At 35.8% G+C, this 17,388-nt stretch overlaps 3 protein-coding genes across 4 annotated transcripts; all 3 read left to right on the top strand.

The window, feature by feature from the left end:
- Positions 1 to 799: 799 nt before the first annotated feature.
- On the top strand, positions 800 to 3,328 carry LOC11415946 (scarecrow-like protein 14). Its single transcript, XM_003606623.4, has one exon. The coding sequence runs from the start codon at positions 1,105 to 1,107 to the stop codon at positions 2,989 to 2,991; it is 1,887 nt and encodes a 628-aa protein (XP_003606671.1). The 5' UTR covers positions 800 to 1,104; the 3' UTR covers positions 2,992 to 3,328.
- Positions 3,329 to 6,148: 2,820 nt separating this feature from the next.
- On the top strand, positions 6,149 to 8,710 carry LOC11422027 (scarecrow-like protein 14). Its single transcript, XM_003606622.4, has one exon. The coding sequence runs from the start codon at positions 6,404 to 6,406 to the stop codon at positions 8,462 to 8,464; it is 2,061 nt and encodes a 686-aa protein (XP_003606670.1). The 5' UTR covers positions 6,149 to 6,403; the 3' UTR covers positions 8,465 to 8,710.
- Positions 8,711 to 10,397: 1,687 nt separating this feature from the next.
- Positions 10,398 to 13,374, top strand: LOC11415945 (scarecrow-like protein 14). Of its 2 annotated transcripts, XM_039833906.1 has the most exons (3): positions 10,398 to 10,636; positions 10,787 to 10,915; positions 10,949 to 13,374. In XM_039833906.1, exons 2-3 carry the CDS (start codon positions 10,799 to 10,801, stop codon positions 13,004 to 13,006), a joined length of 2,175 nt encoding a protein of 724 aa, XP_039689840.1. In that variant the 5' UTR covers positions 10,398 to 10,636; positions 10,787 to 10,798; the 3' UTR covers positions 13,007 to 13,374. The 2 variants fall into 2 exon arrangements, with proteins under 2 accessions (XP_039689840.1, XP_003606669.1); XM_003606621.4 differs by having other exon boundaries at positions 10,787 to 13,374.
- The last annotated feature ends 4,014 nt before the right edge of the window (positions 13,375 to 17,388 follow it).

The following is a 17,388-nucleotide window of genomic DNA, read 5'->3' as shown; positions in this document are numbered from 1 at the left end:
ACGTGGTAAAATTGATCATGATAGTTCATATCTAAATTAGTCAAATAAAATTGTAAAATCGACAAAGAAAGAATAGAAGGTGTACACAATTGAAAATTAAATAGAAAATGTACAAAATTGAACATTATTAGATGTTTTAGAGCCTACATTTATACTTATTTTTTAGTACGAAATGTTGTATTAATGTATTACTCTTCGAGTCACCTAACGAGTGCTGTATTTATAATAAAAAAAATGTCTTAAAAATGTCTGAAAATTTATGGGATCGAAGCTACGTCTCAAAATATTAATTGTCTGTCTTTTATCATTTGAGTTAACTTATTGGAAATAGTATTTATTAGTTTTTTTTTAAGAGACATGCTAATGTGTTATGGGCACTTGTTAACGCGTTTTCTTTCGTAATACTATTTAATAGTTAAGGAATTTAAAATTAGAAGTTTTGTGTTGAAAGTAGTAATATTTTTTAAACTTTTAAAACATCGACTACACAAGTTTCAATCAATTATTACTATATTAGATTCCTTAACAAATGTTCACGTGGGAACATTTGTTAACATTTTCATTTTTGTAATTATATTTATGTTATTGGTATAAAGTTTCTAATATTGTTTAAGGCTAGTCTTCATCGGAAAACATGTAGACACAAGGTGATTTGTTACATCCCAACTAAATTTTCTATATTGATGAATCGATAATCACTTGCTTAACGTGTTCAAGTTTCTGAGCGCTTACCTCAATATATCTTAGGTTTTAGAGAGACATAACATAAATACATAATATATAAAATGATTCAATCTAAATCACACTTAATCGGATCAATTTACTAGTCATAGAGTCCTCCATGTGAAAGCATACCAAGTTCATTTTACTACTATATAATTATGTTGTCAAAGGGGATGCTTCTCTATGATAAATGAATCTATTCCTCTTACGTAACTTCATTTTCTGCTTCCTTCTGAGTTCTTCCATGTCTTCAAACCACCAATAATTCATGGTCAGTTATATTCAGTTAATTCAATTCATATCTTATTATTATTATTATTATTATTATTATTACACTATTATTCTCATAGTTTATCTTTCCTCAACAAAGAGAAAATAACTATGGATCCAAACTGTGATGAGTTTCAACAATATGAGAAACCTATAGAAGGTTATATGGCTTCAGTGACAGATTCTTCCATGGAAGACACTGATTTTTCAGAAACCATAAAGTTCATAACTCAAATCCTCATGGAAGAAAACGTTGACCAGAGACCTTTTTATGATCCACTTAGCTTACAAATCACAGAAAAATCATTCCATGATGCTCTTTCACCTAATGGCACAACCAGCACCAGTTGCAATAGTAATAGTAACAGCAGCATCGACGATTCTCACGAGTCGAAACCCTTTTCACCTGATACTCCTGTTTCTGATCTTGTTAATCATGGTTTTCAGTTTAATTCCTGTGCTTCAAGTAGTGTTAGTGATGGACCCATAAATTTCGATTCATCTATTACCAATATGTTGGCAGAGAACATTTTCAGTAATGCAGATTCTGTTTCTCAATTCAATAGAGGTTTTGAAGAAGCCAACAAGTTTCTTCCTCCTCAGCCTCAACTCTTGACTGGTTTAGAATCATCCAATTTCAATATGATGAAGAGTAGAAAGAATCACGGGCGCGAAGAAGAAGAAGGGAGTAGTAACAAGCAATCGGCTATTAGTGTTGTTGATGAGGATGAATTATCAGAAATGTTTGATAAAGCTTTGCTTAACGTGGAACGTGAATTTTTGCAGAATGAGCAACCACCTTCATCTAACGAAGGAAAGGTTCGTCCCAAGAAACGTGATAGCAAAAACAAAACGATAGACTTAAGGAATCTTCTGCTTATGTGTTCACAAGCTATGTATGCCAATGACAATAGAAATGCTAATGATCTTTTAAAGCAGATTAGGCAACATTCTTCACCCTTTGGAGAAGCATCTCAAAGGGTGGCTCATTACTTTGCCAATGGCCTTGAGGCGCGCCTTGTATGCGATAGAGCTTGTGCGCAAACATTCTATTCCTCACCTAGCACCAAGAGAATCACTGCTGCTGAGTTTTTGAAAGCATATCAAGTTCATTTTACTAGCCCTCCATTCAAGAAATTTGCATATTTGTTTGGAAATGAAATGATTATGAAAGTTGCTGCAAAAGCTGAAACCCTTCATATCATTGATTTTGGTATCCTTTATGGTTTTCAGTGGCCAATGCTTATTAAGTTTCTATCAAATAGAGAAGGTGGACCGCCAAAACTGAGGATCACTGGGATAGAATTCCCCTTACCAGGCTTTCGCCCGAAAGAAAGAATCGAGGAGACCGGTCGTCGACTTGCTAACTATTGCAAGCGTTTCAATGTTCTGTTCGAGTACAATGCCCTAGCATCGCGGAAATGGGAAACAATTCGAGTTGAAGATCTTAAAATCAAGAGCAACGAGGTAGTTGCTGTGAACTGTGTGGGGAGGTTTAAGAATTTACTAGATGAGAGTATTGAGATTAATAGTCCTAGAAACGTGGTTCTGCATTTGATTAGGAAGATAAATCCGGATATTTTCACTCTGTCTACTATTAATGGATCATATAATTCACCTTTCTTTGCTACAAGGTTTAGGGAGGCACTGTTTAATTTTTCTGCTATTTATGATATGTTGGATGCCGTCATACCGAAGGGAAGTGAATGGAGGAGGATGCTTGAGAGGGAAATTATGGGTAGGGAAGTTATGAATGTTGTAGCATGTGAAGGTTTAGAAAGAGTTGAAAGGCCAGAGACATATAAACAATGGCAGGTTAGGAATACAAGAGCTGGTTTCAAGCAACTTCCATTGGACTCGCAATTAATGGAGAAATTTAGGACTAAATTAAGGCAATGGTACCATAGAGATTTTGTATTTGATGAAGACAGCAATTGGATGCTTCAAGGTTGGAAGGGTCGTATTTTATATGCTTCAACTTGTTTGGTGCCGGCATAATCAACTAGTATCTTACTACTTTTAGTGTGAGTTTGATATTTGTACAAGACTTACATGGCATCAGTCAGCTTTAAATGCTCGTTTATGGCAAGAATTTGGGATTCACTCCTCATTTTTTCTAACTTTCCGACATTTGTGATTTGATTTCTCTCTTATATCTAGTTAAAATATAGAAGGTTTAGAAACAATTCTTGGATTTCAGCATGTATAATTAGATTTCACCATGTGTAACTAGATTTTTAGCTTAGATTCATGTGATTTCTACTGTATATTGTGTTCACTGTATTTTATTTTGGTTGAATTTGGATTAACACATGCTTTTGATTCTAGTCTTAAATGGTCTTTTGTGATTCATCATCATTAGTGGTGTTCAAGGGATAAGTTAATTCTAAAGGTCCATGCGAATGATTTTTAAAATAACACAATTATATGAGACTCATTGACAGACCCAAGATCAAGTATATGATGCAAAAACACAGTGTTGAGCGCTTGACAGCGGGTTCTAGGCGCCCTGCCTGTGTTTGAGGGCGGTAGGCGCCCTGGTTCCGCAACATGGGGCACTATGCGCCCAGCCTACGTGCAGCCTGCAGCACCAGGTGACCTTATGAGTGCTAGGTGCTTGTTTGCCATGAAGAATCTTGTGCAGAATCGGTTTTCTCATGTCTTTGAGTCCCAATGATTGTATCTCTTCATATATTTAATTAAGATGTGTTGCTTCATGATCATTATTTGTCTGAAAGTGAACAAACGCAACTCTTGTTTCAAAAATCTGATCATATATGATTGTTACCCTTGGTTAAAGGTTACTTTTCATGTGTTAAACGATGTGTCTTGTATTATAAATACATGGTCCTTACACCTCATAAAGTGCACTAATTAGGAAAATTACACAGCCATTTTCTCTCACATTTTCTCACTCTAAATCACTCCTCCCTTCTCTAATGCTAATGCATGAGTGAAATGTAAGAAACATAATTCCGTAAACTACTATTAAGAGATAAGCTTGATATGTGTTGTCAAAGTATTCTGAAGGAGATTCAGTGGTCATTCTGTTTGCATCCAATATACAAATATTGGTGGGGGCGAATTGAATCCAAAAGTTTGCGTGAAAATACACCCTTTGGTGTTCACAAGTGCATCCTTCGTCGTCTTCTTCATTGTTTAAGTGTGCTGCAGCATTTTCCACTGTTATTACTGGTATTTTAAGAATCCACTGTTATTATTACTAGTGGTGACTGGTGTTCAAGAGATAAGTAAGTTTGTCCCGGCACCAATCATAAATGTTTACTAAGCCATTTTTTTCAATCTCAATCTTGACCCCAAACCTGAGTAAAATTTATAATGTAATAGTGTAATTATGTTTGTGTTTATGAAGGATATAATCGAATTGATCTAAAGGACAACAAAGGAAAATTACAAAATAATCGTGCAGTGAAACCCGACCTAAGCAATGTATCTAATGAATCAGAATTGATCATAAACTTTGTTCCTGTATAAATCGACACTGATAATTCAGTCACAATGCAATGAGGTCATACCTATTTTCCTTCAACTTTTTGAAAGCAATCTAGAATATTTTCTGCCAGTTTTGTTTCCCTTTTTTACTTCAGACAAACTTGATTCTGCAGTTCCTATCTTCTCAATGACTCAATCAAAACTGAATGAAGATGTTTCTGGCAGTAATTGGTAATCTATTATGAAGCAATCACAATCTTAGTAATTGGTAATCTTTGATTCAGATGAGATGCTGAATTGGTTATCTTCACATCTCCATTGTAACTTCCATTTCCTCAAACCAAATAATATGGAGTTTTGTAAAGAGCCCTCACTGTGTCGTTTTCCCTGTCCACCTTGCCATAAGATAGAAACCGCGAAGTGGAAAACCTTAGAGTGCTTCGAGTTCAAGAAAGGTGTCTCAAATTTTGGACCAAATATTCTTCTTCTTTTGAGCTTTGTTTGCGAGTTTTGAGGGAAAGGAAAGGAAGGGAAGGGAGATAGGAGGAAAAATCTTCTTTTGTTTGAGAGTTAAAAAACCAACAAAAAAAAGGAGATGGATGACTTATGTTATAATTTTACTATTTTATTCTTTTTTCTCTTTAAATCAATACATTGTGTTATACTTTGTAATTTTTCTTGTGATTTATTCAAGATAACTTATCTCACGAAAAACAAATTATTACTATCTATTTTTGAAAAACACTTATTCAAAATAGTTTATTTATAAAAAAAAACTTATTACGATCTCTTTTTAAAAAATAACTTATTTAAAACAGCTTATTACGGTATCTTTCTAAAAAAACAACTTATCTAATGAAAAACAAATTATTACGATCTCTTTTTAAAAAACAGCTTATTACGATAAGTTGTTTTCAATATTTTTTTTAAAAAAGAGATCGTAATAAAAAAAAATTTGAAAAAAAAAATCGTAATAAGTTGTTTTGTATAAATAAACTGTTTTTTTTTTTATAAAAAAAAAAGTGATACAATAATGATAAATTAATTTCACTATATATACAAAATTATATACAATAATTGTAATTATATTTCCTTTTATTTCATAATAATTATTTTTGGGTACAAATTTCATTAATAATTTAAAAAAATAAAAGAATTGAAATTTTAAATTATTGTAAGGGTAAAATTGTAAATTTGTATCTTTAACCCTCAAAATCCATCAATTTTGGAGAACTTTAAAGTGGACAAATAAATCCCTTTAAAACCGCCAAAACTTTTCCCTCTTTTTTTAAAACTCTAAAACAAAGGATTACCTCTCCATAAGCCTTTGATTCCCCCGCTTTCCCTCCAAAACCCAACTCACAAAGCCTAAAAAACAACTATTTTTTTTTTCATTTTCAAATCATTAATAATTTTTTTAGATATATGTTAACATTATCCATAAAAAAATCCAAATTACCGGTCAAAATTAATGCAATCAGGGTGATATGTGAGGACAGACTTTGAAGATCATGGAGTCAAGATTGAACAAACAAGTTGAAATTGAAGGTTGACAATAGGTCCCAACAAGATTCTGTGATCTGTCACCGTTCTCTTTCACTCTTGTTAATGCCATCTCCACCAACTACATTAGATAACGGAATCAAACCAATAAATTGAGATAAAATGAAATAATTAATGATCTTCATTAAAAATTAGTTCAATAAAATGTTCTTTTATTAAACTTTGGATCAAACTTTAAATTACTAGACTAGATTTTCTTTTTCTGTGATAACCGAAACATCAGGTTATCTAAAAATAAAAATAATATCTCACATCTTCTCTGTCAGAAACAACACTCACTCAATCATTTATTCATTTTTGTTAATTAAAACCTCCTTTCTTTCTTCTTCCACTTCATAATAATCACCGCTTCAAGATCTTAAATTATTAAACATTATCCCCAAATCACTCATAGATGGATCACACCTTTGGATTTATGGACAAACCTTTTCTTCAACCTGATCCAAACAATGCTACAGAAGAAGAAGAAGATTCACCTTTGGATGAAATTGATTTCTCTTCCACTGTTCTTCGTTACATAAACCAAATGCTTATGGAAGAAGACATGGATATGAAACCATGTATGTTTCATGATTCATTGGCTTTACAAGCTGCTGAAAAATCTTTCTATGAAGTCATTGGTCAGACTTACCCTTCTTCTTCTGTACAAAGCCCTGATGATAGTTTTAACAGTAATTTCAGTAGTAGTAATTCTGTTGAAGTTGAATCATATTTGAGTAAATTTGATGTTTCTGAGCATAATCCTTCTATATTGAAAACCCATTTTCCTGTTGATTTTGTTTTTCAAGCTAGTTCAATCAATGGTAGTAGTAATAGCAGTAGCGATTTCGGTGTAACCGGTGGTGGATTTAGGGATGGATTTCCTGATTCAAATTTGATTAGTAAGAATGAGTCTGTATTGCAATTTGAGAGGGGTGTGGAGGAAGCTAATAAGTTTCTACCTAAAGTGAATCCATTTATTATTGATTTGGAGAGTAACCCTTTTGTTCCTTCTTTTAGAAGGGAGGTTCAGGTTCAGGAGGTAGTGGTTGAGAGGGAGAGCGATGAAAGGGAACATTTTTCAGCTGAGTCGAGGGGGAGGAAGAATCATGAGCGGGGAGATGAATTGGGTTTACAAGATGAGAGAAGTAACAAGCAGTCAGCTTTTTATACTGATGATGACAGTGAGCTATCCGAGCTGTTTGATAAGGTGCTGCTTGGAACGGGGTGCAGAAAGGAAGAAAAGGCTAATGGGTCGGATATGAGTGTGCAGCAGAAAGAAGAAGCAAATAATTCTGGTGGTGGAAAAAGCCGTGGTAAGAAACAAGGCAACAAGAAGGGTGTTGTGGATTTGAGGACAATGTTGGTTCTGTGTGCTCAATATGTTTCTTCTGATGATCGTGCAAATGCTAATGAGTTATTGAGGCAGATAAGGCAGTATTCTTCTCCACTGGGTGATGGATCTCAGAGGCTGGCACATTGTTTTGCGAATGCTCTTGAAGCACGCATGGCTGGCACTGGAACTCAGATTTATACTGCTTTATACTCCAAAAGAAACTCTGCTGCCGACATGGTGAAAGCGTACCAAATGTATATTTCAGCCTGTCCATTCAAGAAGCTTGCAATCATTTTCGCGAACCATACAATTCTGAATCTAGCCAAGGAAGTAGAAACTCTTCACATTGTAGATTTTGGCATCCGTTACGGCTTTCAATGGCCTGCCCTTATTTATCGTTTATCAAAGCGACCTGGGGGGCCTCCTAAGCTGCGCTTGACAGGGATAGAACTCCCCCAACCTGGCTTCAGGCCTGCAGAGAGAGTCCAGGAGACAGGACTTCGCCTGGCAAGGTATTGTGAACGTTTTAATGTTCCGTTTGAGTTCAATGCTATTGCACAGAAATGGGAAACCATCAAAGTTGAGGACTTGAAGATAAAGAAAAATGAACTTCTTGTGGTGAATTCTGTTTGTCGGCTTAAAAATTTACTTGATGAGACAGTTGTGTTGAATAGTCCCAGGGATGCTGTTTTGAAATTAATTAGGGACACAAATCCCAATATCTTTATACATACTACTGTCAATGGGAGCTACAATGCCCCATTCTTTGCGACACGGTTCAAGGAGGCTCTTTTCAATTACTCTACAATGTTTGATGTGCTTGACATCAATGTTGCTCGTGAAGATCAAACGAGGTTGATGTTTGAGAAAGAGTTCTGGGGGAGGGAAGTAATGAATATTATAGCCTGTGAAGGTTCTCAGAGGGTTGAGAGGCCAGAGACATACAGGAAATGGCAGGTTCGGAATACAAGGGCTGGATTTAGGCATCTGCCCTTGGATAAACATCTCATTAACAAGTTAAGATGCAAGTTGAAAGACGTGTATCATAGTGATTTCATGCTTGTTGAAGATGGAAACTGCATGCTGCAAGGATGGAAGGGCCGTATAATTTACGCTTCCTCCTGCTGGGTACCTGCATAGGACTTGGCAATGATCTGCTCAAGGAATCTGCATAGGGCTATGGGTGACATATTCTAGAAGCTGACCCCTGCCAATGGAATGGTATAGAACAGTTCAGTTTCAGTAGCCATAATATTTTTATTTGGTTAAGTTTGTGTATGATATAACTAATGCTATGTAAATGACGTATTTAGATGCATATTAGCTGAACTTTTCTTTTGTTGGGTAGTCGCTCATAAGGATGCAGCAGAATCGTGAGTACTTCCCCGTCTCACAATAAGTGTTCTCTTTATTATTTTTTGTTTTGTCTTAAAATATTTGTCCCTTTTACAATACCAATACAACATTTATTATTCTTTTCTACTAACACACTCTTATTTATTGTATTTCAATCACCTAACTACTCCACTAACTATAATTAATAATGATGTTTTAGTAAATTAAACATATTTTACCATTAAAATCAACACTACTAATCATTTCCTTAATAACTGCGTAAAACTCACAACACTCACAACAGAAACCTATTGTGAGACGAAGGGAGTAACATTTAGGGTCTGAAATTGAGCTACCAATACCATGATATGTTTTCTACCAAGTATAGGTCAAACATGAGCTTTCTTTTCTTAAAAGGTGTTTGAATTATCTACACAAAAATAATTAAAAGTGTTTGAGTTGGTGTAGTGAAATCAATTCCATTGGAGCCGACTCTTCTAATTGAAGGTGTATCCTTTGTTCGATACGGACACATGTAATTATATTGAATTATGTTATTTTCTCAAATGATTATTGGTGTCGATGTAGTGCCTGTGTGTCTGGCGTCAATGTCTTTGTTTGTGCTTCATTCCATCAACCCAAAATCTATTTCAATTGAAGCCATTGTTCCTAGCTTTTCACGGTGATTGCAGATTGATTATTGTAAGCTGTAATATATTGTTTGTTGAGACAATTATTGTTGGATAGCAGTTACACACCACTATTCCTTTGTTGTTCTTCATAAGTGTCATCAATAGCTTCTACCATTTCTGTGCTTCTGTACGGTTGGCAACCCCTATTCACCAACTTTCATTCCTTCTTTATGCAAAATCTTCCATATCAGAATGTATATCACGGACTTTAAATTACCGGCATGATACATATTTGACTCTTTGAAGTTCTTCATTTTGCAACTAGCGTTATTGGAGAGTTGCAGGTAACTTCTTTAGAGGTCCAAGGTAAACTTGAAAACTGCTCTGTTCATATTTTCTTCATCTGATACTTTGAAATAATTTCTTTGAATCGGACGACATTTTGTCTCAAAATGATTTAAATTGAGCTGCGAACCCCCATATCCCACGACTTGTTTAAGCTGTCTGAATCTTTTATCACTCTTACCAACCATATTTAACAAATAGTTTCAAAGTTCGTTATAACTAAATATACTTTAAAAAAAATATTACCTTATTGACGCAACGGTAAAGTTGTTATCATGAGACGGATTCAAGTCCTGAAAACGTCTTGTGTAAAAATAGGGTAAGACTGCATACAATACATCAAATATGGTGGGATCCCTTCATGAATCCTGCGTATGTGAGAGCTTTGGTGTATGAGACTACTTTTTTTCCTTCTTATCTCAAAGATGATGGAATTTTGTTTTTGAACACGTGTTTACAAATACGTTATGGATTCAAAGAAAAGACATTTACTTATAAATAACTGTGTGCAAAACCATTTAATTTGTCGGGGTATCTAGATGTTCCCTTCAAATAAATCTAACAAATATTGGAGACTTTTCTCACTCTTTGACAACGTGAAGAAAGTAAAAAGTTTGAGCTTGGCAAACAAGCTACACTAACCATAAAAGCCATCACACTCTACATTGTTTGTCCATCACGTCTAAATTCACATGACCAAGACTACAATTTTCATTTGTATTATTATATTATATCTATGTATTGGTCAAAAAGTTTAGCATCTCTATGTATTGTCCACCCATGTTTTATCATTTTCTTTTGGCAACAGTGCCAGCATGAGGCTTCTTCGTAGGTTCGTGTATTATCCATCCTAAATATTACTTTGCATTATTATATGCTTTAGTCAAAGTGGCTGCTTCTCTATAAAATACAAGTAACACATCACAACCTAAGTGAGCATCTCTATGTTGCATCTCCAAACTTCAATCCAACCATTCTTTTAAATCAAGCAACAATTCAGGTTAGTTCATTTCAAATCTTACTTATATGAAATGAAACCATTTCATATTACTTTATTCTCACTGTTCCATTTCATGCTTTGTTTAAGTTTTCATTAGTTATTCCTCAACAATAGTGATTTGAATGTCGGTAACTGTTTCTTAAAATACAGAAAAACAGAACTATGGATCCAAACTTTCCTCCAGCTAGTGATTTCACAAACGGTTACTACCACTTTGGTGAAGAACGGAGTATATTGGTTTCTGAGTTTGATCCAAATCAATATGATAGCTACCTTGATGCTGATCCAAATCAATATGATAGCTTTCTTGAGGCTGATCCAAATCAATATGATAGCTTCCTTGGTGCTGATCCACTTGATTTTGCTGCTACCACCTTCCCTATAGAAGGTTGTATGGCCTCGGCGACAGATCCTTCGTTGGAAGACACTGATTTTTCAGATACTGGTAAGTTCATAAACCAAATTCTGATGGAAGAAAATGTTGACCAGAGACCGTTTTATGACCCACTTAGCTTACAAATGACAGAAAAATCATTCTATGATGCTCTTTTACACACAAATAAACCTCTTTCCCCTAATCAACACCCCTTAGATATTCATAACTCTGATGGCACAACCAGCAGCAACAGCAATAGCAATAGCAGCGTCGACGATTCTCGAGAGTCAAAACCCCTTTCACCTGATACTCCTGTTTCTGATCATGTTAATCATGTTTTTCAGTTTAATTCCCCTGCTGTTTCTCAGCCTCATTCTACTGGTGTTAGTAATGGGCTCAGAGATTTGGATTCTTCTATTACGCAGATGGCACAAAACATTTTCAGTGATGCAGATTCTGTTTCTCTATTCAATAAAAGTTTAGAAGAAGCCAACAAGTTTCTTCCTCCGCAGCCTCAACTCTTTACTGGTTTTGAGTCATCCAATTTGGATATAGCTAGGGAGGAAGAGAATCCGTTTGTGTTGAAGAGTAGAAAGAATCACAAGCGCGAAGAAAGTTTTAGTCAAGAACAAGAAGAAGAAGCTTGGAGAAGTAGCAAGCAATCAGCTATTAGTGCTGTTGATGAGGATGAATTATCAGAGATGTTTGATAAGGTTTTGCTTAATGTGGGACATATGCCACTATGCAATGAACATGATTGCCTGCAGAATGGACAAGTGAAAACGGAGGAGCTGCCTCCATCAAATGGAGCGAAGACTCGTCCTAAGAAACAAGGCAAGAAGAATGAAACAATAGATTTAAGGAATCTTCTGCTTATGTGTTCACAATCTGTGTATGCCAATGACAACAGGAATGCTAATGAGCTACTGAAGCAGATTAGGCAACATTCTTCACCCTCTGGGGATGGACCACAAAGGTTGGCTCATTACTTTGCCAATGGCCTTGAGGCACGCATTGTCGGCGACGGTACTAGAGCACAAACATTCTATTCCTCCCCGAGCACCAAGAGGATCTCTACTGCTGAGTTTTTGAAAGCATATCAAGTTCATCTATCTACTAGTCCTTTCAAAAAGTTTGCATACTTCTTTGCAAATAAAATGATTATGAAAGCTTCTGCAAATGCTGAAACCCTTCATATCATTGATTTTGGTATCCTATATGGTTTTCAGTGGCCAATACTTATAAAGTTTTTATCAGATAGAGAAGGTGGACCTCCAAACCTGAAGATCACCGGGATAGAGTTCCCTTTACCTGGTTTTCGTCCAATGGAAAAAATCGAAGAAACTGGTCGTCGTCTTGCCGACTACTGCAAGCGCTTCCATGTTCCCTTTGAGTTTAATGCCATACCATCGCGTTATTGGGAAACAATTCAAGTGGAGGATCTTAAAATCAAGAGCAATGAGGTTGTTGTTGTGAACTCTTTGATGAGATTTAAGAATTTATTGGATGAAAGTATTGAAGTGAACAGTCCTAGAAACGCGGTTCTGCATTTAATCAGAAAGATAAATCCTGCTATTTTTGTTCAGTCAATTGTTAATGGATCATATAATTCGCCATTCTTTGCTACACGGTTTAGGGAGGCACTGTTTCATTTTTCTGCTCTTTATGATATGTTTGACACTGTCATACCACGCGAAAACAAATACAGGATGCTGATGGAGAGGGAAAGTATAGGTAGAGAAGCTATGAACGTTGTAGCTTGTGAAGGTTTAGAGAGAGTTGAGAGGCCAGAGACATATAAACAGTGGCAGGTTAGGAATACAAGAGCTGGTTTCAAGCAGCTTCCATTGAATTCGGAATTAATGGACAAATTTAGGACAAAGTTACAGCAATGTTACCATAAAGATTTTGTTTTTGATGTAGACAACGATTGGATGCTTCAAGGTTGGAAAGGACGCATTTTATATGCTTCAACATGTTGGGTGCCGGCATAATCAACTCACATCACAATACCAGACTTATAGTGTGACTGTGATTATAAGAATCAGTTGTAGCATTTTACTCTATACTTTACCTTTGTGAAAGTTTAGAGTTGTAGTAGTGGTAGTAATACTAGGACGAGGTTACTTGAGATACTATTTCAGCATGTATGTTGTAATGGTTAGCTTATTTTGGTAGCTCTTTAGAAGCTTGTTTCTTTTATGTAACAGAAGCTTGTTTTTCTTAGTACCTTTGAGATAGTTGCATGCCATGGCCTTATTCACATAAATTTGATTGTTTTCTTTCTTGCCAATTATTCTGTTGGCTGTACTATATGCAGACCATAATTTTGTTTTGTTCCATAATAAATTGCAGTTACAAAGTGATGAACCCTAATTTAGTGTACTGTTAAGGGATATTTAATATTATTTGTAGAGAAATTATAAGCTATTGATATAAATCAATTACTTGATTTGTAGTATATTATGTGGAAAAGAAACAAAAATGAGAAAAAGAATGCAAGTCTATTTTTTTTTGTTACACGAGAGAAAAAGGAAAAGAAAAACATAAGCGAAAATCATGATCAACAAACAATGTTGAGAATAGACTAGGTAAAGGTTCATTTATCACTATCAGCGGGTCCGAGAAATTTGATCCCAACTTAGCAAGAATATCCGCGTAAGCATCGCCTTTCCGAAGAGTATGATGAAGAGAAAAAATCCCAGTTCTTTATATAATTACGAATAATCGCCAACAGGTTTGGCATAATTGTGAAAATGAGCATTTCCTTTAGCAACCAATTGCACTACATAAAGTGAGTTTGAATGGCAAACTTCCCTCCTTAGCCTCGCTTGCTAGAAAAGTTCAATATCCACCACAAGAGTTGAGTTTTTGCATGAAACACACTGGACCATAGAAGCCAAAATGAAAACTGTCATCATGTTTTCGAATGAGACCTCCAAAGTCTGTTTGACAGCAGTTGGACAAAGCACCACCGTTAACATTCAGAATCGTGGCATCCTGATGAACACCACTTGGCCAACAGAATTCAGAAACTGGACGAGGTGAGGGTACAAATGCACTTCCAAACACCTGCTGAGCTATATGAAACTGGCAAAAAATGGAGGCTATGATAGTATGTCTCATCGGCTGAGTGCCATCGAAAATGAATTTATATATATCTTGTTACGCATATACTCCACATAGTGAGGGAGGGGGCAGGAATACCAAAATCCTTGATTAATAAGGTCAACATGCTTGACATATTATCACCATCACAGAGTTTTAAAAGATTTACATAATGCCACAACCTTGCCAAATATCTACAGCACGCTGACAAGACATAAAACAATGAAAAATGGTCTCGGTGTCCTCATCACAAAATGAGCAACACAGTGATTTAACTACAAACATGATGATTTAACTATCTGTGTATTTAAAGAAATACAAATCAATGATTACTGTTCATCAAATTAAAAGCGAAAAATAAAAACCCTAGAAAAAGAATATTTGGTCCAAAATTTGAGGCACCTTTCTTCAACTCGAAGCACTCTAAAGTTTTCCACTGCACGGTTTCTATATTATGGCGTGGTGGACAATGGAAGTTACACTGGAGATGTGAAGGGTAGTATGATAACCAATTCAGCATCTCATCTGAATCAAAGATTATGACATGCTGACCAAACTGTCTTTTTCTTGTGCTTAGCAGAGTGATTCTAGGCAGGTATACCTTAGAATCATTTCTATTAACTATATATTTATTTTTTGTATTGTTGAAGTTGATTCATTCCATTTACTAAGATTGTGATTGATTCATAGATTACCAATTACTTCCAGAAACATCTTCATTCAGTTTTGGTTGAGAAGATAGAAACTGCAGAATCAAGTAAGGGAAACACAACTGGCATGACTAATGGGAGAAAAATACTCTAGATTGCTTTCAAAAAGTTGAAGGAACATAGGTATGTGTTTTGGTAGCGTCAAGGTCCATAGGTATGACCTCATTGCATTGTGTCTGAATTATCAGTGTCAATTTATACAGGAACAAAGTCTATGATCAATTCTGAATCATTAGATACATTGCGTAGGTCGGGTTTCACTGCACGATTATTTTGTATTTTTCCTTTGTTTGTCCTTTGGATCAATTCGATTATATCCTTGATAAACACAAATGTAATTACACTATTACATTATAAATTTTACTCAGGTTTGCGGTCAAGATTGAGATTGAAAAAAAATGGCTTAGTAAACATTTATGATTGGTGCCGGGACAAACTTACTAATCTCTTGAACACCAGTCACCACTAGTAATAATAACAGTGAATTCTTAAAATTCCAGTAATACTAGAATCATGTATTTATCCAAATTCAACAAAAAAATCAAACAGAATGAACACAATTTACAGTAGAAATCACATGGTCTAATCTAAAAATCGAAACTGTTAGGGAAAATGCTGCAGCACACTCAAACAATGAAAAAGAAGATGAAGGATGCACTTGAGAACACCAAAGGGTGTATTTCCACACAAACTTTTGGGTTGATTCGCCCCCACCAATATTTATATATTGGATGCAAATAGAATGACCACTGAATTTCCTTCAGAATACTTTGACAACACATACCAAGCTTATCTCTTAATAGTAGTTTACGTAATTATGTTTCTTACATTTCACTCATGCATTAGCATTAGAGAAGGGAAGAGTGATTTAGAGTGAGAAAATGTGAGAGAAAATGGCTGTGTAATTTTCCTAATTAGTGCACTTTATGAGGTGTAAGGACCATGTATTCATAATACAAGACACATCGTTTAACACATGAAAAGTAACCTTTAACCAAGGGTAACAATCATATATGATCATATTTTTGAAACAAGAGTTACGTTTGTTCACTTTCAGACGAATAATGATCATGAAGCAACACGTCTTAATTAAATATATGAAGAGATACAATCATTGGGACTAAGATACAATCAAGTGGTGGCATTTAAAGGGTGAAAAACTAAGGATATTCCAACACAAGATATTAGAGGGAGGCTTCAGGCAACCACATGGAAGTGCAAATGATATGTGGGAGAGGATGGCACATGAGATTAAAAAGGTAACAAAAGAGACGTTGGGAGAATCTCGAGGTTTTGGACCTAGGGGTAAAGAATCTTGGTGGTGGAATGACAGTGTTCAGAGTAAAGTTCGGATCGAAAGAGATTGTTTTAAAGATTGCTCTAGGTGTAAAAATGTCGAAACTTGGGATAAATATAAGATAGCTAGGAAAGAGGCTAAGAAGGCGGTGAGCGAAGCGAGAACTCAAGCTTTTGAAGGATTATACCAATCTTTAGGTACCAAGGAGGGAGACAAATCTATATATAAGCTTGCTATTGGACGAGAAAGAAAGACAAGAGATTTGGACCAAGTAAAGTGTATTAAGGATGAAGAGGGTAGAGTTCTGGTTCAGGAAAGAGATATTAAGGGTAGATGGAAGAAGTATTTTCACAACCTATTTAATGAAGGATATGAGATCTTACCAAACTCTAACAGGTTAGACATCGGAGAGGAGGACCGAAACTATAATTATTACCGTCGGATTCAAGAGCACGAGGTTAGAGAAGCGTTGAAAAGGATGATTAGTGGCAAGGCAGTTGGGCTGGACAACATACCTATCGAAGTGTGGAAGAGTCTTGGCGATAGAGGGATTGTGTGGCTCACCAACCTTTTTAACGAGATTATGAGGACGAAGAAAATGCTGGACGAGTGGAGAAGAAGCACTTTAATTCCAATTTATAAGAACAAGGGGGATATACAAAATTCCGCGAATTATAGGGGAATTAAGCTAATGAGTCATACCATAAAGTTATGGGAAAGGGTGATCGAAAGAAGACTAAGAAAGGAGACTCGAGTTACGGATAATCAATTTGGTTTTATGCCTGGGAGGTCGACTATGGAAGCAATCTACTTACTTCGACGCGTGATGGAGCGATATCGAACGGATAAAAAAGACTTGCACTTAGTTTTCATTGATTTGGAAAAGGCGTATGATAGAGTACCAAGAGAGATTTTGTGGAAAGCCCTGGAGAAGAAAGGGGTTAGGATTGTCTATATTAGAGCTATCAAGGATATGTATGAGGGAGCTTCGACTAGTGTGAGGACGCAGGATGAGACTACCGAAGATTTTCCCATAACAATAGGATTGCACCAAGGGTCAACCCTAAGTCCTTATCTTTTTACTTTAGTTTTGGATGTATTGACGGAACACAACCAAGAGTTAGCACCGAGATGTATGCTTTTTGCAAGATGATGTAGTCTTGGTGGGTGAGTCGAGGAAGGAAGTGAACGGGAGGCTAGAGACCTGGAGGCAAGCCTTAGAAGCGTATGGATTCCGCTTGAGTAGAAGCAAGACGGAGTA

Source organism: Medicago truncatula, chromosome 4 (genome assembly GCF_003473485.1).
Source record: "Medicago truncatula cultivar Jemalong A17 chromosome 4, MtrunA17r5.0-ANR, whole genome shotgun sequence".
In the NCBI taxonomy this organism is placed as follows: Eukaryota; Viridiplantae; Streptophyta; class Magnoliopsida; order Fabales; family Fabaceae; genus Medicago; species Medicago truncatula.
This window is presented reverse-complemented; position numbering and strand designations above follow the sequence as displayed.